Source organism: Passer montanus, unplaced genomic scaffold, assembly GCF_014805655.1.
Source record: "Passer montanus isolate IOZ18808 unplaced genomic scaffold, ASM1480565v1 scaffold13, whole genome shotgun sequence".
NCBI classification, from domain to species: Eukaryota; Metazoa; Chordata; class Aves; order Passeriformes; family Passeridae; genus Passer; species Passer montanus.
The window spans coordinates 3,676,779-3,700,951 of NW_024359832.1; the positions used below are offsets into that span (position 1 = coordinate 3,676,779).

At 37.8% G+C, this 24,173-nt stretch overlaps 1 protein-coding gene across 2 annotated transcripts in view; it reads right to left on the reverse strand.

Annotated features, from left to right (window-relative positions):
• Nucleotides 1-24,173, reverse strand: part of GABRB1 (gamma-aminobutyric acid type A receptor subunit beta1) — a 106,572-nt gene that overhangs the window by 20,310 nt on the left and 62,089 nt on the right. For both annotated transcript variants that reach the window (XM_039699118.1, XM_039699117.1), the window contains exon 5: nucleotides 5,838-5,920. In XM_039699118.1, coding sequence (XP_039555052.1) covers nucleotides 5,838-5,920 — 83 coding nt within the window. The remainder of the gene's footprint in view (nucleotides 1-5,837; nucleotides 5,921-24,173) is intronic.

The window sequence follows — 24,173 nt, forward strand, 5'->3', positions numbered from 1 at the left end:
CCCAGTGGGCAGTATATAGTACCATTTTGTATGGTACTATATGAGTATGCTGTGATAAAATGTGCTTTTCTGTGTCCTGCTGTTGCCTGTTCTTTTGTTAGGCTTTGTGGGAGCTTGCATATGGCATTTGATCCAGGGGCAGAGTCTTTGTGAAATAAGGTGATTTGTGCATGTCACAGCACGGGCGGCAGTGGGAGTACAGCAGGCATGGATGGAGACTCACCTGCACACTGGTGAGTTGGGAAAGCTGTCAATAGGATGACATGCTAAGAACACCCTATCACTTGCAGCAGGCACATTAAGTGAAGATGGGCAGGTAGGAACCCTTCTGACTTTCATTCAGATGGTTTGCATTGCATCACATCTCAGAAAGATGCACTGCTTGAATGAGCTGAATTTTGGAACATCTCTCTCTTCTCAGTCCACCAAGTTTAGAAGAAATTTAAAGCTGGGTATGTATTTTAGAATACTTAAAAGGAATTGGCAAGAAGCAGAAGAAAGTTTTTATTCCCAGTGTTATGCTGTCACAATAAGACACATGTCAAAGTGGAGAAAATTAGGGTTTTGGTTTTTTTTTTTACCCAGGGTTTACAGGACCCATGGGAAGCAACACATTCCAGAGAACAGGTTTATGGCTGACAGGTCTCATGAGAGAGCAGGGGCAGTGTGGCAGGAGAGTAAGTGAGAGAGTCTCTTCATTTACAGATGTGGCAAAACTTAAGCAACTGGTATTGGGGAGCCTGCCCTCTTTAGGAACATCAGAAATAGAAGCTCTTGAAAAAAGGCGTTGGGTTCATCATGCTTCCAGACTTTTTTTTTTTTTTTTAATTGGTAAGGGCCTTGCAATTGGCTTTTAGAATACTCTGAGCAGCCAGCTCCTTTGAGAAAGGAAAAATTATGCTTTCTGTGGAACGAATTTGATATGCTTGGTGAGAAGCAGGATGAGACCAGATGCCCTTTTAGTGGTTTTGGATACTTTAGGGAAAATATATAAGTGGATCCAGCTCAAAGCTCTTGCTGCCTCAGGTACAAGAACAGCAATATTCATTAGTGAATTTTTATTGCTAGGCATGAATAAATTACTAGATATCTGGTGCCTGCAGACAGGCAAAGCTGTATTGGAAAGCTTGGATTTAAGACAAGTTTTTAATCTCTAAAAAAATGCCTATTTGTTTGAGGTGTAGGTTCTTACATTCTTGGCAGTTCAAATGCAGTCATACTCTGAATCAATGCAATCTTGTCTCAAGCAGAGAGCTGTGATAAACCTGTTCAAATCTCATTCCCTCAGATGGCTGTGTGCCAACAAAGGTGATAATGAATGCTTAGGTATGAACTCAGTTGTTTTTTTTTCTGGCAACAAACTATGTAGAAGTTCAAGTGGAGCATTTTATTGATTTACTTTAATATCACTCTAAGTTGGGCGCGCTTTCATAGAAGCATTACATCTATTTAGTGTTAGATCTATCTCTATATGAAGAAGGGACAGCCACAAAACCAATGGAATTAGAACAGAATTGCCATTTCTTATACTGTAGCTAACTGAATAACTCTTCCTCTTTCCCCCAGGTATATCTCTGTTCTGGTTTCTGTGGGCTTGTTCAGTTCACCCATTCAAGTGGTTTCTAAGGGTGCAGCTGACAAGGCTAATGCACAGTTCAGTGTTGCAGCGTTGATCCCTGAATCATGCTGCAGCATTAACTGTTGTCATAGAGACACAGATTTTTCAGTCCAAAGGGACAGCTTTGAAAGTCAGCTCAGACCTGTTGTAAAACACATAGCAGCTTGCCAATAAGTAAATAACTTTGCCAAACTGGAGCACAGCTGGTCCCTCCCTCTCCTGTGACAGTGAAACACATTTCACTGAAGTTTGTGAGATGCTGTAAGTAAAACCCCAAATGGGGATTTAATTTGTTGTAAGAGTGATGCTGTCAGCACACATTTTTTTTCGATGAGTGAAAGCCAGGTGCAAGCTTACTCCACAAGATCCTGCTGTTACTGTGACACTGGCAACCTTAGAGGGACAAAGAATATCAAAACAATAACAGTATTCTGTCTTACCCTCTAGGCAGTGCAGTGAGGTTAGCACTTGTAAAGAAGGATGCTAGAGTGGGGCAGCTGTACGCAGTGAGAAGTCTCTGACAGACAATCCCTGGGTGACATAATTGTAGCACTTTGATGCTACCCTCCCTGGTTGTTTGCCTCCTCCTTCTGCTTGCTCCTTTATCAGCTGTGTGTCTGCACCCATGCCAGTTCAGAGCCTGTCACGGCTGCTGCCAGGAGCAGGGGACTTGTGCCAAGGCACAAGTTCTGAACTGCCATAGCAGCTGTAGCCCTTGCCAAAGGCTACCTGATACAGCAGAACTAACAGCTGGGGGATTTAACATCTTAAATTGCCAAGCTGACATCCATCAGAGCTCATGTGAGAGTGCCAAGCTGTCTGTGTAACCTCCAGCCAAGTATTAAGTCTTCTCTTTCCCAGTATATGCTAATCTGTGAGAAATGGATTGTTACAGATCCCAGTTCCACTGATGAAGCAGTTCCAGTTATAAAATCCCTTGATACTGTACACAGACGTTTCCAGTGGCCATCGTGGTATTAGACATTGGAACAGGTGTAAAATGCCTGATATGGTCTCCCCATCTTCCACTGCAGAATTTGGAATAAGGTGAACTGGTTAAGTAAAGCTGTGAAAAATGCATGTGAAGGAACACGTGCAGCCAAAATGCTCCCCTCCTAAATGTATACATTTCTCTTGTTGCCAGCCATGCATACATAGCTTCTGCAGTCCTGTAAGATAGCTTTAGGAAAGCTGGAAATGCAATTTTTTCATGAAAATAATCTGCTGGCTCAATATAGGCAGGCATTATCCATGCCTTTGCTGAGCTGCTGGGGAGGTTTGATAATAGTGCAGCGTTTGGTTCCTTGTGCTCTTTTCCATCCCTGTGTCACACAGCTGTTTTGCTGCTATTTGCAATGCCTGAAATTACTCACTGTTAAGTATTATTAAGGAACAATTCTTATCACTTTAGGTTTTCAGGGACTGTCTTTAGCTAATTACCACAGCATCCCTAAGAGCTGAAATGACTCAGTGCCTTTCTGCTCACAAGTAGTGCACTGTTCATCTATTCTTTGACAAATTAATCTGTGGGACTTCCTGGTTCCTCTGGAACATGCTCCTTCTGTGGCAGGAGTAAGTTATCCTTAAAAACTCATGGGAACTCAAAAGAGAACCAGGTTGTGTGTGCTTCAGCACTGGGGTTCTGTGGCAGTGCTGCACACTTGCACAGCTGCAGTGGATGCATGGGGGAGCATTCAGGTTTTGGAGGGGAAAATGAGTCTCCAGCTTGCTTGTTTTAGAAATGGGGAAGCACCCTGGGACCCTGAGAAGCCACTTGCCTGCCAACCTTTAGGAATGAAGGAAATCCTGTAGCTCTCACAGTACAAAGTACTGCTCTGGAAGCTGGTGCCACCTGGGTTAAACCACAAAACTGTGCACAGTATAAAAATGAACAAGCCCACTTTGGAGTGCTTTGAAAATCGTTTGGCAGTGCACATACTGCACAGTATCTGTCTAGTGGTGAGAAATGGTGCTCGCTATTGCAGACTTGCTTAGTGATTTAGAGACTTGCTTAGTGACTACAGCACCACCTTCCCTGGCCTTTTTACTAAAGGAATAGTTCTGTCCTGGGGTTTATCGAATTCCTGTCTGTCCCAAAATTGCAGTGGATAAGCCTTTCTATCAAAGAGACTTTTTTAAAAATTAAAAAAAAAAATATTAACAGTTTAATTTTCAACCTAGCTCTGTGAACATTTGTATACTGGCATGATAGAAACAGAACAGAAGCTCAATAGCTGAAAGGTGATTCAGGAGCTGGAAGGAGAGCTTGAGGATGGGAGTCTTATAAACTGGTTCTGTCATGGAAGCAAATGGCACATGCCTAACACACATGGTATGAGCAGAGAAGCTGTGGTCATGGTTATAACCTCTTTATTCACCCTATTTCACTCTGTCCCCTCATTACTCTCAAGAGGATTAGTGGATACTACTGAGTGCAGAGTACTCTGGACAAATGGCTTACTTGTACTCAAATGCCTAAGAAAGAAATAGGCAGCTTGGCCTTCAGAACTCTATTCTTTCAAGTATGATGTTCTGGTTTAGGGCACCCCAGGACACATGATCAATAATTTTCAAGTATTTTAGACATGCAGATGAGAAGAACTGTGGTGCATTGGAAGGTATGTTTTAGGTGGACAATTGTCCAAGATGCCAGTGCCCCTGACACATCTGCTACTTGTGGGCTTCCAATAGCAGGTAAGCACATCTGTACTTTTGGAAAATCACTCAGGTGTTAGTAGAACTGACCCAAATACTCAGACAAGAAATTGACTCTCCAATTTTGACCTGTTGCAAATTGTGATCAGATCAACAAGTCTTAACATATCAACATATGTATCTCTGGAGACATGAATTATTTATACAAGTGTTCAAAAGGTCTGAAAAGCAATTTTCTTTTGGGCATGTGTGACTGGCCACATGAATGACATGGTATTCTCTCATCCCTGATTGTGTTAGTATTTTAATTGCTTATTCCATCTGACCCTAATTTGGTTCTTGATGAGGTCTCCATGGTAATACAAAGTCCATTCTCATTGAACATTTATCCTTACAAAGCTTCATTTATGTGAAAGTTTGTGAAAAGAGAGGTATAAACCAGTAAAATGTCAGTCTAATTTCATTATTTGTGCTGAAATGCTTCCCTACTTTCATCATCTTCAGTCATGATTGAGCTGGGGACTTCAAATCAACTACCTCCCAACAAAAACTAGGTATGTGTTCAATATGAAGGCAACTTCACTATCATCACCCATTTTGGTTGCTGTGGTATTGTAGAGATATTCATTTCCTTTGCTAATCAGATGGAAAAGTGACTGAGGAGAAGTGTTATGCACTACATTTTGAAAATCAAGGTTTGACTCATTCTCTAAAAGCATCCATTACAAGCCTTAATAAGTTTAAGCCAGAAGATGAGCCAAGCAGCAGCAAGCAAGAAAGAAAATTGTTTTGTGCCAAAAATAAGCAGGACTGCAAAGCCCAAGTATGGGAAGACAACCATGTATCTTAATAAGCAACTGTACAGTGGTGGATTGTGACACTCGGACTGAGTTTTGAACAAGCAGAAAGTGACTGGGGGGATCAGTAGTGTGATGGGAAGCACTGCAAAGGGAAGCTACATGACCAGCATAAAAAGATTTATTTTCAAAAACCTTCACAGGCACTTCTCTAACAGCTACCACCATAAAATAAAGAGACAATAACAAAAATTTATAAATGCATGCTGTGTTCCTATGCTCATGGAAGACAGTGACAAAGTTCTCATTAACCTTGGTGCTGAAGGATCAAGTTTTTTTCCTTTTATAACCTCCAAATGATTTGGTAACAGCAATTGATCAATCCTGCCACAGCCACGTGGGACAGATGTCAATCTTGATGTTAGAGATGAATGTGCTAAGGTGAAGTAATTAATCCAGGTTCAGCAGTGCTTAGGCACTGAAGATAGACAGTGCTTGACTGCTGTCCTCTGAGCTCATCTTCAAAAAATACCCTCCTCCCTTCCTTGACAAGAGATTTTGAAAGACATCTTACAAGCTTGGATCAACCACTATTGTGAATGAAACACATTCTGGCTTGTGTATTACAGAAATACATTTTGTATGTTCAGTATATAAGCTCACTGAACCCACGGTATTTTAACAACTTGCCCCTGTTTTGCCTAATCTGTGAATGTGGTTCAATTCTCAGCTGTCATTTGGCCAACCCTTTCCCTCCAGTAACTTACAACTTTCAATTTCTAGTGTGCAGTTTTGCTCATCCAGAGGATATCTGCGTAGATCCATCATGCAAGCAGCTGTTGTTGTGATCCTGTAAGAGGAGGGTGAAAAAAAAAAAAGAATTGAAAACCATATTTTACTTGTTTGAGATGGCAAGATTTTCTATAATGGGTTTTCTGTTTGTTTAAGTACAGAATGGCATGCACTTGGATTCCTGACATGCAGTACTGGTTACAGCATAAAGCATAACTATATGCTGACTATTGTAGAGAGGATTTTGACTCAAAAGTTTCTGTGTAAAAAGTGTACAGTGTTTTGAAGAACATCCAGTCAGATTTCCACGTAGATATTTTTTCTTAAATGTTCTAAATTGAGACATCTTCAAATTGTTTAGCAAATGTTTTATTTATGTCTTATATTGCTGATATATTTTTTTTTCCCATTTCGTTGTTACTTACTGCTGTTTTAATTTTGTCTGATAGGTAGATGTATTCTCATCCATGCTGTGGAATACCTGATAATACCTCATTCATTATTTTTATACTTTCATAATCAGTTTATCATGAACTATGATAATTGTACATCACCTCTTAAAAACGGCATGAGACAATCAAACACCAGTGAAATGTAACATCGTACAGTGGTTACTTCATGAACATTGAGAGTAACTATGATTGCAGTGTGGATGTTTCAGATCCTTACTTCTTCTAGAGGGCATGTGAGTTGACATTTGGTCCCTAAAGGTATTCTTCATAGCCTAAGACTTTTTGCAAGGCAGTTCCTCTCCCTTAGACCATAAATCACAAGAACATCTAAGAAAATACTTGCTGATAAGTCTGTGACTACGTGGGAGGAAGGTTAAATGACTTCATGAGGATGGGGACCAAATTTTAAAGCTCTCTTTGAGAAAGACAATTAGATCAGGGTTTTCAAACTCACAAAAGTGACTTATCACCTTTATTTGCCTTATTCTTTTTTTTGGGGCGGGTGATAGATGTGTTCTTAAATGCTTATAAAACTTTTGAAGTTGTGAATGGACAAACTTGGCTTCTAATTTTATTGGTCTCTCTCCAAAGATTTATACCAGATAAAGGCAGAAAACCTCTTTCCTTGATCTGGATTTGGTCCTGTTGTTCCAGTTCCATGTTAATGAATACCAGAGGAGCACATCTTGAGATTTTACTTTTGATGTGCTCAAAGTCAAGTGCACTTACATGCTGTATTGGGGTGATAATCCTTGCTGTCACTGAACTGTCAGAATTTAAAAAGGAAAAAAATGCCACATGCTTTATTACTGTGACATGCTTCAACATCTCCTAAGTCTACAAAATCCATAAGAACTAGCCCATGAAACTACTCTGGAATACTGTGTAAAGTACCATGAAAATGGTACATTTATGATTTTTTTCCAGGCTGATTTTGTCACATTAAATAGAAATGCACGTGTCTTAACATGCATTTGCCATAGAAATGCATTTGCCATAAAAAAGGTCTTCACCTGCAGTAGGACCTCATTTAGATTAGCTGTGTATCAATTATACCTTACTGAGAGGCACTGAGAAGACACTCATTTGTCAGACACCTACTTAATAATGCTTAAGATCACACATAACAATATACTGACATTAGTCACAGTTAAATGCTTTTTATTGAAGGTTTCATAGGGAAATGTTTTGTTCCCAATTAATAAATCAGCCTTTATGGTGATTTAGTTCACCTGTACCAAGCAGAGTGTTGAGGCAGCAGTCCCCTGCCACCTCCTCGGGCTGCTCTGTGATCTCAGGGACTCCCGCTAGGCCTTGGCTTTTGGGCAATGAGTTGAGTGGTGAAGTGTACCTTGACCATGCCAGAAATTCTTGCAGGTGGGGCTGGGACTCTCTGTACCAGGGACTTCTGCTGCCTCCCCAGGGAGGGAACTGAGGATACTCAGTCATCCTCTGACAGCCTTGGAACATTATTTACCTGAGTGGAACCGTACCATCGTTTTTAAGAACTCCAGTAATTACCAGCTTGGATTGCAGCCAGGATAGAAACTCACTAATTACTAAAGCCAAGAATTTTATGTCCCTCTAAGCAGCTGCTCTAAGCAGCTGCCCTTTGAGCTCTTCTGGACTGCAGTGGATGCACCTTTCTCTTAGAAGGACACCTCTCAAAGCTTTGTTGTACTTGCTGGATTGTCACTGAAAACTCATGGTGCGACCCACACTGACACCCCCACTCCCTCTCAAGGCTCAAGTCTCACCCACAGAGAAATGACAAGGTATTTAACATTAGTATTTCATTGGATTTGAGAGTAATTTTTAACAGATATATCTTTGTAAATTTATTTAGACACAGACATTGTGTCTGTAGATGTTTGTGTGTGTGAAGTGATTGAAACACACTATAGTAAGTATAGCATGAATGTTGCCATTGTGGGTCTATAATAAGTCATGCCCCCTCTTCTGCACCCTTGCACTTTTTTCTTCCTGGTCTCTGTGCAAATTCTTAACTGATTCTAATCCAATTTTATATGTATGCTTAATATGTGTAGTAAGTAAACTTACTAAACCTTACTAAACCTAGTAAACCTTTCCATAGCACTTCATGAAGTTGTACAAATTTAAATTAAACCTGCTTTCGCTAATGTATTTTACAAAGATTTTTGAGTCATCCTAAGCACTCATTTGTGAGAACCAGAGTTTGAATAACCAGCTATTCCTAATGGCAGGGTACCCACACTACTGACTTCTGCAGTTTTGCATATTCTACATAAGCTACATTAACAACAGCAATTAGCTATTCTTTACATCATCAATGCAAATTGATAGTGAAGTAGTAATTAATGCAATTGTTTGTATCTGAAATTTAAATATTCTACATAATCTTCTCCCCTGACATTGTAATTGACAACTGTACTGTCTTCTCCCCTGACAACTGTACTGTCTTCTCCACCAGACTGCCAACACAATATGGTCCCTCCTAAAGCTGGAGGTGCTTAAATTTTATTGGGAATCTTAGGTTTCCATGAAAATAGCTACATGTAATTGCAGGAGTGCTTCAGGATTCAGCAACCTTCATTATCTGTAGTTCATAAATCTGCCTTTCAAGCTTGTTTCTCACTCTTGATAGAGCTCAGCTGTGTAAAATTGTTAATGGCATTATGCTCTGGATAACCACAAAACTTATTTAAGCAGATAAATTAAACCCAGATGAAATCATAGTAATTGTTGTCTTGATTAAAAAAAATAATCAAGTATTTTATTATAAATAATGTAAATAAATCCCAGACCTGTTAGTGGTTGCACTCTCTCTGAGTGGAGAGAGTAGCTGATGGCTTGCATATGCACCCAAAGCTTAAAAATAATGACATTCAAATGCAGAATACAGCGGTGTAATGGCAGGAAAGAGATTGCAATATTCTAAAGATAGGGCAAAGCTCCAATAAATCTGTGTTCAAGAGGATTAGACCTGAAAGGCCCTCAGCACAAGTTTGTGGCAATGGCAGAATATCATGAGGCTCTGTAAATGTTTAAGTGGAGGATTAATCCTACACTGGAAGCAGAACTATTTATATCTCAAAGTAGGATGTGTTCCTTCCAGGCTTTCAATTCTTAAAATACATTTTAAGTTCAGATGTTGGGGCTAATTTATTTTGTTTGTACAGTGTCTTTTATTCTACTGTCCTTACATTCTTTAGAATAATTTGGCTACAAATGCTAAAAATGGGATTATGCAAAGAAGACAAGCAGTTAGGTGGAGATATTTCATTATGCTACTTAATTTCACTCATGTCAGTACTCAGACATTCCGAGATGGAATGAAGTCTGAACTGCCAACAGGCAAGATAAATAGTATTTGCATAAAAGCAAAATCAACTGATTTAATTTTTTAAAATTGTGGCTTGGGGTTCAAGTTATTTGATCCACTGCTTAGCTTTTACTTTGATGCCTTATTCTCTGAATATCTTATACTTACTGTATAGTCAAGTTATTTTTTGCTAAATATAAGATTAAATGAAATAAAAGTAAACAATCCACTGATGTCCAGTACCTGTAAAACTGACTTAAATAATACTGTCAGAGATTTCCCTGCAGAGCAGCAGGTTTTGTAGGAATAAATATTAAAGCTTAGTATTTTGAATTAAATCATCAATGAGCAGTTAAAGTTCAGAATGAATAGAGGAAGTAAATTTATGGTTCAGTACTTAGATAATTTCCTCAATATGCTGTCAAAATGTTGATCCTCAATTCTTGGACAAGAAATAGATGCAATATTTAAGACAGCAATAATAATTAAGTGTGAAGATGATGGGAGCTAAACAATGAAAATTCTATTGTGAAATGTTTCCTTCGTTTGGAGGTCAGGTATCAAATTTTAATATGTTTGTTCTTTTTCTATCAGTCAACAGAGCATAAATTATAAATGTACATGAGGATATGAACTGGGATTTAGCTTTTTTCCTTAAAAGCTAAATGAAATCTTCAAATCAAATAAAGAAGAACCATGCTTCTCTTAACCACTGCAGGTGCTAGAGCTCTAGTACATGCTGGAAGTAATTTTCATATTCCAGGTAAAAAATTACTTTTATTAAATCAGTGTTAATTTAACTTCACTGATATCAGGGAACTTAGTCCTCATGGAACATCAGAACCCAGATCCACATCCCTGGTTTAATTTTTCTGAAACTGGAAGAATCTTGATGTTTGAGTGGGGATGTCTTGTAAGGAGAGTTACTGAAGGAATAGGGGAAGACAGAAAAAAAAGTACATTTAATCTGCAATTTTTTTCTCTGTCCAGGCCATGTACAAGGTTTACAGTTATCATACCTGCTGGCACCATAAATTTGCAAGCACAGCCTGGGTGCTTGACCCTGGTAGAAATGTCATCTCTGCACCTGGAAATGTGTCCAACTTCTACTGCCTGGAGCAGCCCACTTGTAGGGTGTACATTGAGCATCAGCATTATTGGTTTGGTATTGGGTATTCTATATAATGTTGTGTGCACTTGGGAAATCTGTGTTCAACAGCCTGTGTGTTCCTTGTTTGGTCAAATTCCATTAAAGTCTATTAAATTGTATTAAAAAAAGGAGTTATGAGTATTAGTAAAATTGCCAAGGGCCAAAAGGTGATTAAATAATAATGCTTTCACAGCTCTCATTAGGAGCTGAGAGAAAATTTGCAATATTGGGTCCTTAGTTTTAGATATGAGTACATTAGCATGTGAAAACTTTTTTTTTTTTTTTAAATTGGAAAACTATTTTAGCTAATTTTCCCAGTAAGACATATATTCGTGACTCTAGGGTGACAAGCTGACAACTGCTAAGTCACTGCCATAGACTGCATACTTTGAGATAAGTTTATAAGGAAAGCTTTTGTATGATTTAGCTTAAAAAGTACAACACACATTTCCTTTTGATCTTGCTCAGAGAAATAGTAGAGTTGAATAATTATGACAAATTAAAAACGACCTTGAGGACGATGTGTAAAGAGAAACACACAGCTTAAGGACCTTTGTAATATTAGTTAAAGTGACCTGTTATACTTAAGTTGCACAAAGATTAGGCAGGGAAAAATGGGTCAGACTATGGGCTTTCTAAACTTGTTAGAGTTTGCTTGATTTGCCTCTCCTTCATCTTCATCCCTTTAGTTGCCCATGTTGTACCTTGAACAAAATGTGAGCAGCTCAGCAATAACATCAGTTGTCTAAGGTATCAAGGTCTTGAGCTAGGATAGCTGCAGCCAGAAAAGGACACCTGGTGAAAGCTTCCAATGCCTTTCAAGTGCTGAAACATTGCTTTTAAGATAAAAAGAGCTGCAGTGGTCAGTGACAACACAACCCAACAAAACCACAACAAACTACTGAAAAACACTAGAAGAAGAAATAACTAATAGTAGCACTGAATAATGCTGTGCTGTAGCATAGGTCATGGATTCATGCTGAGACCTGGAGGAATCATTCTGGGTTTGTCTTTCCCTGTGTAGCTGGTAACATTCCTGAGAGTGAATAGACTTGTCAAATGTGGAGGAGGAATACTGGGTTTTCTCTGAGGTGTAAATACAAATGTCTGTTTTCAAGCAAAAGACAGGCATGAAAAGTTAATCTGCAGGGTGTCAAATCAATCAACTGCATTGGATTGAAATAAGAATACTAAAAAAACAACAACTTAATGAAAACATGACTGCTCTTATTGCTCTTTCCATTCTCATATGCTCTCCCCAAAAGCGAATGAGCTGTCTGCCTGGGCTGCCATGTTGTCCTGTAGGTCCTCTGAGACACTCCTTATCCCATTCTTATTTCCCGCTGGTTATATCAACTCAACAGCAGCCAAGACAAATGAGGCTGAATTTGCCTGAACTGACTATTGCTCTTGAATCAGTTCATTAGCTGGGCTCCATGCTGGGCCCTAAAGATAGTTAAATAGCACCATATCTGAAGAGAGTAATGATGATGAAGAACAGATGAAGGCACTGCTCCCACACGATTAATTTTGTCAAGTTATTCCCATGTCAGTGGGAATATTCATCACCAGTGAATTGCTGGTAAGCTGCCTGAGCTTCATCTGAGACCGAAGTCCTGGAAGAGTCAAAACTCCATTCTGAAAGCATGTTCCCTGTCTATCTCAGCAGCAGAGCCTAATCCTGAGGTATACCTTCAGTCTCAGGCAGGGGCAAGCCACGGAACACAGGGTGACACTCATGGAGGAGACAAAGAATGGTTTGTGATTGTGTCTTTATATGCCCAAACAGTTCCTGGGTCTGATGCAGGATGTGCTAATTGGGGTAAGCATGTGCCTGGTCTTGCTGTTGTGGTCATTTTACTTTGCTTCAACTAGTATTCTTTAACGTGACCCAGGCACCACTTTATCACACCTGCTTTGTGCCTACAAAGCTATGCAATGGTCAAATGCTCTTCTGCTAGACTGAACTGACTGTGAATTTGAAACCTGTTGTTCATTTGCTGTTTATTCTTCCCTGCTCCCTTACACAGTGCAGTTTCTTCCTCTTGGTGTTGTTGTTGGTCTGTTTGTTTGAATGATGAAAGGTTGTTTACTGGAAAAGGTCACTGCTGATCTTCCTTTAAGTATTCCAGGTTCAGAAATCTCTTGCAGAACCTGGAGCATATGTGTTTTGTGATGAAGGCATTCAGATGCAGCGCCGTGCAATAATGGTGTTGTGATCTATAGGACAATACTGCCTAAGAACTGCCTGCGGCAAGTTGATGTCTTGATGTCTTCAAGCAGAATTCTCTGTTCCTTACTCTGATTTTTGTTGTAAAATATAAGCTGGTGGTATCATTCCCACCTTTAACCTCACTTCTGAATGCAAATAGATGCTATCAGGTGTGCTAGGCAGGTGCCACTGAATGCTTATGGGAACACCATGCTTTTGTATTTTATGTCCTGCTTGGCAGGTGTTTAAAAAGATTTGCTGCCAGAGCTGTAGACCAATTTTCCCCCTGTATTTTTTTCATAGAAAACATTGACTTCTACAGTCAGTGCGAAGTAGGAGTGTATCAAAGGTTACATAATTTTCAATTAGAGTGCTGTGGGCATGAAAATATTTTGGGCAAGGGGACATCTCATTTCAGTTATCTTGAGAGATTTACCTTGGCACTCCAAGTAATTGTCAGTAAATTAATCATTTTTTTGCTTAAACCCTTAATGAATAGTTTTTCAGCTGCCAGAACTCTGCTTCAGCTACATAGTTACATAGTTAAAATAGCTGCTTAGTACTATCAGGAAGTAGGGACAGGGTGGGGAAATTACCCAAAACGCAGACAAGCTGACTTGGTGGCTTCTGCCTTTGGCAATAGGAGGCAATGGGAAATGAAGAGCTTGTACATGGAGGACATGAGGTGAGACAAAAGGAAAAAAGTGAGAAACATGTGAGAAACTGTGAGAAAACATGTTGCTCTGACTGAGTTAGAACCTTCTAAAATCAAAACCTTTGGCCAGATATGTACTTTTAAAAGATAATGTAACACCATTATCCTGTTCAATGTAGTGCATCAGAAATAGTTCAGAGTAGAGTGAAGATGACTGGGGGAAGAATGAAAATGTTTGTAAATATCAAGAATAATAATAAAAAATCACTACAATTTTACAGTGTAAAACCTTTTAAATATTAAAAAAGCTGTGCATTTAATGCTTCTAAGCCAAATTTCAGTGCAATGAGAATTTTTATTGCACAGCTATAAACCAATGAAAATACATTTTACAATATAAATCCCAGGAGGCCTATAACCATACCAGGGCAACCAAGATACTTCAATAAAAAGTGCCTTAGATTTGGAGCTGAAATTTACTGCAAATAGTAATTTAGTTTGACAGTGCAAGTATGTTGCAAGATAAAAAGAAAAAGAGCAAGCCAGATGGGAAGTGATTAGCATAAAGGAAGGCTCAAGAGAGAAATAAAGTCAGATAACTGGTTTTCAATCTGGTTTGAATAAAAAAACCCCAAATTGATAAATCTGTAACTTTTTCAATGTCTGTATGCAAACCTTCTAAAGTGACTAAATGCTAGAAAGGTGCAGATAATATCCACTGACCAAAACACATGCTCGGGAGGGAATACAAATCTGCTAGATGGCAGCAGCGATGTTAGTGTAATTGGTACGGTCACCTTCTGGGTTGTTTGTATTATTGTTGCTTATTTCAAAATAAAACAAAACTAGACACCAGCATACTCAGACACACTTCTTTGGCAGGAGCGGAAACAAGGCGATACCTTCTATATGCAGCCTGGCTTGGAAGGATTCAGGATGTGCTTGGGCAAAACAACTGGTGTTTCAGGTTTGTTTTTTTGGTTTTGTTTCATGCTTAATTTTTTTCATTTGTTTGTTTGGATTTTTTTTGTTTTTTGGTGGGGCAGAGGGGAACAGGTACTTTTTCCTCCTGTCTTGAGTAATCTCAGAGCAGCAAGCTTGACAGGGTTCAAGAAGCAGTTGGACAGTGCTCTCAGGAACAGGGTGTGATTTTTGGGTCTGACTTGTGCAGGGCCTGGAGTTGGACTTTGATGATTATTGTGGGTCCCTTTCAACTGAGAATATTCTGTGATCTTTAATATTCTGCAGGCTTTTGTTCTCTCCTAGCAACACATGTACATTTGATTTCTACAAGTAGTTGACTTGTAATTCCTCACAGTCAGTATCTGTTTTTGTGCATGTTTCTTCTACCTTTAACTGTAAGCACAGTACAATAGACTCTTTCTAATGCTATTGTGCCTTTAGTTATGCAATGTTTATAAGGACAGAACAAGTAAAAATCTCCTTAGTTGACAGAGATGCTCTTTACCATAATGTTAAAATACTGAATTAAGACTAAAGCCCATAAAACAGACCAACTTTTCTGCTTATGTTGTCTGAGTAGTTAAGGAGAACTTTTAGATAAAAAACAAGTTGTTTATGGTGTTAAATTCTTGCTTTATGTTGTTTCATCATTACCTTTCTGTGTTGCATGGCTTCTTGAGTCCAAAGAGGTAGTTGGGTAATTTTACGTGGTTTTTTTTTTTTTTTTTTTTTTTTTAATCCTTCTCACAAGACAAGAGGAAAATACAGTATGGCATTGCTGCTTGACTACCGTGTCATATTTTCTGTTGAACTTCATAGTTCAGAAGTTCTTCCCTGAACAGTTTTGATGATATAAGTCACAATAAATTAAATGGGCATTCTTTCATCAAGATAAACAAGATAAAAAATGTAGAAAAGTATGAAAGGCATTTTGTCAACCTGTAGGGTTTTGAAACTCTCATCCCTATACTCCCCATCCTGTATACTTTTTACTATTATTCTCAAGTCTAGTAGCTAAATAACATATTACTGCTAAGGTTTAGTGTCCAGTGGTTCCACAGAATGATTTCTTTTCCTTCAGTGAACACCTTATTTTTGTATCCAAGGATGGAGTTTGAAACCTTTATAGAAGAAGGGTTTAAAAATGGATTTGGAAATGTTACATTTTAAAGTTAATATATTGCATCTTCTACTAGTTTCATGCATTCTTCCTGCATCTAATTCAAGGATGCTTTGGAAGGGAAAATATTTACATATACATTTTACTTATTGTTACCTTTACACAAAGTAAGTGCATACCTGGCATACTGAGCAGAACTGCAATAAGTTTTTTCCTTTGATCTTTAAACTCCTCTTGCTATGGTCACAACTTTCTCTTTGAGTATGCTAATAGCTCTTCAATTTAGCAAATAATTTGCTTATACTGATAAAATTTCCTACAGGTGACTGAGTATAGCAGAAGATTGAGTTATTCCCTGTGAAAGCAAAAAGTCTTGAACAGCACTGTGCAGTATTCAGGCAGATTTACTTATAATCTTGTGAGCACGCAGGCCTTTGATTTTTTCTTAAGAAAAAGCTTTGATATTTTCACTGGCATCTTAAACATAAGCCTGACATTTTGCCATTAGGAAATAACAGAAAAAAGGAATTAAAAATGGAATAAAAGATCACTAGTGAGTGAAAGCTCATACATATATATCAAACAGCCATCACCTCAATGCTCACAAAAGATAGAAACTTCCATTGCCATGGAGAAAATATTTCCAGCTTATAGGGAGACCACAAAATATCCTCAAAGATTAATCTGGAAACTAAGCCTTATGTCTGTATCATCCACAACCACAAGAGTGAAATTATATGGGTACAAAATACTTGTGGAAGAGGCTGCTGTTTATATCACAGGCAGTTTAATTATACAGAGCTCTGAATGGCTGTACCTGCAGAATGGAGGTGATAGTAACTGCAGTATGGGTTGAAATATTTTAGATGAGATTTTCTGGAAAGAAAATACTGATGATCTGCGAGTTACAGCAATTGTTCTAACATGTACTTAGCCTGAAGTTTGCTGGTTTGGTTAGACAACGATTATTTTTGGTATTTTACTCTTCTTGCAGTCCTGAAATGTCTGTGGAATTTGGGCTTTTTTTTTTTTTTTTTTTTTTTTTTTTGGGGGGGGGGCGGGACGGTATGTGTTAATCAAATGGATTAAACCTAATTCTGTTTATAAGTTCTTTAAAGATAACCACACAGATCATCCACCAGTCTGAATTCCTTATATTTAGCAGATAGGCTGCCCATTTGAATCATCATCATGAATTCTGAGAATAAGGGATATTTTAAAGTATTTTGAGTATTTAACTAATACTAAGCTTATGCATCTGCTATGCAGAGTTCTCCTTTTAGTAATTTGCTTATGAGAAATTAAACAAGGCTGCATTAACATACTATGTATAGCATAATTAAATATTACTGAAACATCAGTGACACACCTGCCACACAAAACCCTTCTCCTTTCTTGTTTTCTCTCCACAGAGTCCCAGCAGGGGGCTCCCAGGTAACACAAAAATCTGTAGCAGTCTTAATGCACACTTGGTGCCCACACTTGGATGTCAGCATGTATTTTAAAACTTTCTAGAATTTGTGTTAAATTACTCCTTAGAGTAGTCTTTTCTTTTTTCTTTTTTTTTTTTTTTCTTTTTAAGCCTTTTACTTAAAGCAGATTTTACTTGCTGAACTCTTTTGGCTCATCTTGAAGTGTTTCAGTGGGAATTGCTTTTCCTTGCATCCAAAGGTAGATAGATGGTGAAAAGTTGAAATTGTTGCCTTAGGTGTTTTAAAAATCTGGCTGATACAGGTCTTGTGCCAGTTTAGCCTTAACTCTAATATCCCCAAGAGACATCTTGGAATCCTTAAGCACTTTAGTAAGTCTCTGTAGATGGGTTAAATGTATACCCTGTGTTATCAAACTGTATCAAGAGCAGAATTATCAGTCTCAGGTAAAGAAATAATTAAGAAACCAAAATATTGCTATACCTTTCTAGAATTCTGCCAAAAATTTAAAAGTAGTAATTTTATAGTTCCATTTACTTCTTTCAGTGAAAGACTCAACAGCTGGAGACATTGTAACAAGACAAGTAAGCCAGTAGCCAAATGTATTTGAAATTATGCCAGCTGGTGTCAATGCAATATTTCTTAGGAAATACTCTGACAATCTTTTATTCTCTCCCCTCTTTCTATATGAAAATCTGACTAGAGATTTGTGAAAAGTATTTCTTCAGAAACAGTTATTCAGGTATGGAAATGTTTCTTGCAGAATGCAGAATAATTCAGAACTAATCAAATAGAAATTGAGATTTTTTTTTTTAATTGAACTCCAAAGTTATATTCCACAGATGGTTTCTGACAGAACAAAATAATAGGAAATGGGTTAGACATTATTTGAACTAAGTCCTTAGCAGTAAAATCTGTGCAACTTTTCTTTCTGTCCCTTGGCCAGGAGATATTAAAATTGACAAATGCAGCATTGAAGATATATGGGTAATTTAACTGTATAACTGTTAGGCCTTTAAAAACCTGCTCAATATTAGCTCTCATTTTGCTAAAAAATAGCCAGCCTTAAGATATTTGGTCTTTTTTTTTTGTAAAAAGGGTTATCAACAAACCCGAGAACAAATTTGAAACACCTCACATCTACTAATAAACCTCAAAATATTAAGTTTTCCACATCAGATTTATTTTCTAGGTTCTTGATTTACACAAATACAATAGGAACAGGACTGGAAGTAGATTTATGATTCCAGTATAGCCATTTGATCACACTGTCTCACATAGTTTACAAATCCATCTATCTAACGACTATGAAAAATGCTGCATTTGCAGTCGCCTGTTATCATGCTCTCTGAGGTTGCTAGAGAGGCTCTGCCAAAAGAGAGATCAGCAGCATGCATCAGAGCACCAGATAGTTAAACTTCCCAGACCTGAGAAGTTCCAAGTGTTTAAACTTCCCCAGCTTTCTTCTGCTTGTGCCGTGATCCATGGGAGATGTCAGATTACCCTTTGTACATAACTTATCTTCTCAGACTATAAACTCCTCTGTCGGAGGTACAGGACTGATGGTAGTATAAGAGGGCATGTATATTTCTTCTTGGATTACTGGTGTCTGGTTGAACCAAGCCTATTGTTATGCACACGGATTGGACAAATTTGTCTTTGGCATTTTCTTGTCAATATGAAGAACTGGACACTTTGCATATGTGGAAAACATTTAGTTTTGCCATAAATAAGCATGAGTAATTTGTATGTGTTTTGGTTTGGTTTTAACTATTTTTTTTCAAAGAGAATCTAGGTGTAATGAGTGTATGCTCTTACTGACCTGACTCTAGAAAGGACCTGCAAAGAGAAGCTTTGAAAGTGTAATGAGAAGGTGTAATGAGTGTATGTTCTTACTGACCTGACTCTAGAAAGGACCTGTGTGTGTTTTTTCCATTTGTGTGCTTGTGTTTTATTTAGTAATTTGAGTCTTATTTTGTGTTGGTGTTCTCTGTTGTTGCTTTATCTGGGAGATTGTTTTTTTGCTTTTCTAATGGAATTTCAACAATTGGAGCCAGTGTTTCTGTCAGTGGGACATGTTGCTGGTATTGAGGTTGGAGACTGCCTGCTGTGAAACCCTGACCTGGGGGCAGGTACCTCAGCTGAGGTGAAACCAGCCACGCTGGGTGCTTTCTGCAGACAGCACTGCGCCCAGCCTGGGGCAGCTGAGCTGATGTTGCTGCCTGATGATTTACCAGAGACTGAGGAACAGTTCCCTGCCAGCTCAGACTCCTGTGTAGGTCACCCCCATATGCATTTACCTACTAAAGGTTTTAAGCGCTGAATGATGTTCAAGTTGCTTTGTCCACACTTTTACTCCTGCTTTAGGCTATGAATAACTCCAGGACTTCTGATACTTCTAGATTCTTCCCTGGAAGATCACATTTAATTAGATTTGTGATCCAAAACGACATGAATTATATTTGAAGTACCTACCTCCTGTCTGATCAGCTTGATTTCCTTATTAATTGTTTTATAAATTAAAGCATTTTATTTGTCACATATTTTGCCTCTTAAAATGAGGTCATTTTGTCCTGGCAGTTATAACAGTATGTATTTTGATACTATAGAAGAAGTGCCAAATACAGGAATATACTACTGTATTTTATGGACTAACTAATTTTATATTTTACATTTTGTTATACTCAAGGGCTTGGCTATTATCTAGATTGTAGATTCTCCTGCAGCTACTTTTAAGCCAGGCCAATGATATTTGAGAAGAAAGGCTAATCCTCTTTTTAGGTGGAGAGATTTATAGAAGAGTGAGGGTTAAAGAGAAAATATATAGCCTGAAAATATTTTTAATGCATTATTATTTGCATCTTTGCACTGTCCTCAAGAAATGGATTTTAATTTCTCATAAAATTACTTATAAACACTGCATTTGATAGCTGTAGTGAATTTAAATCAGTGCAGGATTGCTTTTCACACTAATATCTTTAAGCACTTCATACAGCACCAGCCAACCTCCTGCATGCTGCAGCATGGAGCAGACACAGCCTGACTGCTCTGGGATTTTGAGCAAGGGGATGTCTTCTGTTGTGAATTTAAATCAGTGCAGGGTTGCTTTTCAACTAATACCCTTAAGCACTTCATACAGCACCAGCCAACCTCCTGCATGCTGTAGCACGGAGCAGACACAGCCTGACTGCTCTGGGCTTTTGAGCAAGGGGATGTCTCTGAGAACAGCAGCTCCCACAACCTGGCATCACTTCCTAATTTTCCTTTTTCACTTTTATGTCATTAGCACACAGGCTGTACCAGCATTTGTTCTGGATTTCAGCAGCTTTCCAGGGAGTGTTTATTAGGAAAGTGCTTGTCTCTTTGAGAGAACACCTAAGTTAAGACTCTTTTGTATCTAAGTGCATTTATCAGTTTGGAGCAGGTCTGGTAAAATATTTGCTGTCTCCCCAAAGACCTTAATTTACCTGCTTGATACATTTATTGCACAGAAATGGCACATATTTTCTCATCCTATGCCCCTCTGATTTTTAGTTGAATAACTGTTTCACTGATGCCATGAATCAACATCAATATAAATGAAATGAGAGTAAGGTTAGTTTTAAGCAGCTAAAACTTGTATTTTGTCCTTCAGTATTAACTGCTCTCAGCATGCTCAAAATTAATAGTAAGTGGGTTGGACATCTGCAGCAAAGTACAGATTTAATTACTGTCCCTTTTAAATTTTTATTGTTAGAGGGAATTCCTTTTTAATAAATGGCATTTTAATGAAGGTCAGGACCTGAAAAACACACATAATGCGGTACATATTAAATATATGGTGATATGAAATATACTAAAATATGTGAACATATTAGGACTCAGCATAGACCTATTTAATGTACCTGTATGTAGCCTTATATACAAACATACACTAGATAATCTGTACTGCTAAAATATATTCCCATTATATAACTTAAATTGCAGTGGTTTTTAAAATCTGTCTATGTCCATCTGGTATTCCTTGCAAAGTGTAAGTGGCAAGAAATGTGTTAAAAATCTAGAATTTCAGGGAAAAAGCAAATATTATGACAATATGCAAATGTAAGCACTAACTTTCAGAGTATGCAGATTAAGTATGTGCTGCTTCAGTGGAGTGTATCTAACTGGCTGCACTCAAACAACAGGAGTTACACGGCCCAGCTGTGGAAAGCTTGTGAGAATTTTCTTTCTGGCTACTCAGTTGTAGGATATCTCTGCATCTGAGCTTTTACAGTGTGTAGAAGAGAAAGCTGAGCTGGTAAATACACAAAAATTCCTTTCTCATTTAATGCTTACCCCCTAAAAGCAACTAAAGAAGGAAATACTTGTAAAAACTTGCCTATATTTTTATTGGATGAAGTGATTCTTAGAGCGTGCATATAAATTTATTTGAAATACCTCTTGAACAAAAGTACTTCAGTGCTACTCTCTGTCACTAAATTATTTTTTCACTTGATTTTTGTCTCCCAATGTGTTTGAGCTAACTATAATAGTGTTACTTATACACAGTAGAGATGAGTTTTGGTGAGACTAGAGGTCTTTTAAAACTAAGACATAGTAAAAAAAATTGAAGACAATTTTATTTAGAAGTCAAATTTTGATGCAGATGAGGTTGACAGAGAAAGATTAATAGCTTCAAGGTATTGGAAGATATTTGCACCACTGATATTGGAAAGAAAGAGGACTTACTCAGATTTAGTAGGCAGAACAGAGCCTGTAAAATAAAGGATAAGAAAATAATCCAAAATCTATTTATACCAAGATGGTAAGAGATGGTGTACTGCCTAGAAAATATGTAACCCATACACTGCAGTGCCTTTCAGCTTTAAAATTAAACATTTGTTAAATATTGGCTAATAATTTTTATTTGTTATTTTGATAGTATTAATGAGATTAAAGAGTTATTAAAATATTAATATACTTAAATAGTTGACATATCATTTCACTAATCTGAATTTTCTAGACCCTGCTTGAATTGTCTTTGAAAAAAATCTTAGTGGGCTTTGCCCTACAAAATACTTATTTAGTTTCTTCAAAGTGCTGTACTTGATAGCTGTAATCAATTACAGCATCTAAAGCTTGTGTTGAAATTCAGGCCTGTGAATCCAGTGGTGAACCCAGCAGACTGTTTATGTACCTCAGCTACTGACTGCAGGAACCAATGCTCATATGTTTAAAGCTGAGTCCATGCTCAGTACTTGTGTGTTTCTGCTGGTTTTTTTTATAAATTCTCTATAGAGATCAGTTCAACCTAAAGTATTTCCTCCTCTTCCCTATGTATTAAATGGAAGAAATGGTGAATAATTGCTTGATTTATTTTTGCAAAGATTTTGTATATTTTTAGGGTATAAAAAAATAAAGGGAGTCCCAAATTGGTTCTTGTGAGTCTTAAAATGCTCACTGCTAAATCTTTTGTCATTGATGCATGGAAGAAATATTTTTGTAGGATTTTCAAAATTATCACCCAATAAAATATTACTTTATCATTTGCTCTGTATTTTTTGTGTAGTGAAATATAGTGTAGCTTTTTATTTCACTATATAGATGACATGGATTTTTCTCATTTAGAACAACTGCAGTCTGTTTTTTTGGCTGGATCTGTTTAGTAACACAAGTAGACAATCTATTGAGTACCAGTGTAAATTAGCTATTTGTTGCCATGATGGGTTGTCCTCAAAAGGAGTCAGTAACTGACTCTTTAAGGAAATCCATGAAGATGTTTAGAGGAAAGCCAAAACTCTATAATTCCAAATCATGGCAATGTAAAAGCAATCCACACACTATTAAATTTTCCCTGCAATAAAAGATGTAAACAACTGTATAGCAAATTTCTTTAATAACACTCTCAGCTATATTGCCAAAATTGAGGTAGTAAAAAGTAAAAGTCTCTACTTAAGTTTATTTTCAAGATTATACTAAAAACTAAACATTCTGCATTGAAATACAGCTTTTCTTGCATTCCACCTCTAGGATTTGCTTCCATGGATATTGCATGAATAAATGGTTAGTAAATCAAATATTAAATGGATCAGTTCTCATTTGTGAATTGGTTGGAGGTAAGTGAATTTGTCTGCCAGTGTTTGCATCACAGAAAACCTTCTTTGTATGAGAAAAGGTGAAATAAATCATTATGTTGAAGACAAAGATTATTCTTCCCCTTGTCCTCTTGCAATTGTAGCAGTGCCTAGCCAAGTGGCATCCTCTGCTGTAGCAGTATAAAAATGTGTGGTCTCGCTGAACCCAAAAGTTGTAGATGCTCCAAACCAGTTCTTCACACCTTGTCATGATATGCTCAGTCCCCCTGCCCTGAAATCAAGAATTCTCTAACCCAAGGTGGGTTTGTGTCTGAACATCAGAAGAGAGAGAAGTCTGTGTAAAGGTGTCGCTGAGGGTTGTTACACTTTCTAACAGCTAACTCTGCTCAAGGATGTGCTCCCTCCAAGACACAAGAAATTCTGCTGTTGCTCATTGTGAGGCAATGCCATGATACCAGCACAGATGTCTCCAAAGCAACATGGTGTCATTTTTCTGCTAGTGAAAATCTGAGAAGAATTAAGAGGTGGCATAAAATACTAGGAAAGGATGATTTAAATCAGAGCTTACATTCCTGACATCATGACGTAAGAATCTGAATACGGAATGCAGTACAATAAATTATTTATGGTTCCTTAAATATCTCAAAGACACATTACATGTCTGGCATCTTACTTGGGAAAGGTGGAGAAAGGAGAAGCAAAAGAAGCAACAGTATGTATTAGTTTAAGATTCTGGAGCTTTGGGAGAGATTTCCGGAGAATCTTGCCTGAACAGGGAATAAAGTAATGAGAGACATTGCTGGTGCCAGAAGTGCTAGAGCTAATGGCATCCATTCACTTGTTAAAAATAGGTAAGGGGAGGGGGGGGGAATCCAGTATTTTACCAGCTGTATTGGCACCAGGCTGGCACTGTCCCATACGCCAGCCTCACAGTGCTGCAGGTGTGCACATTGACCCAAAGGGATTTTT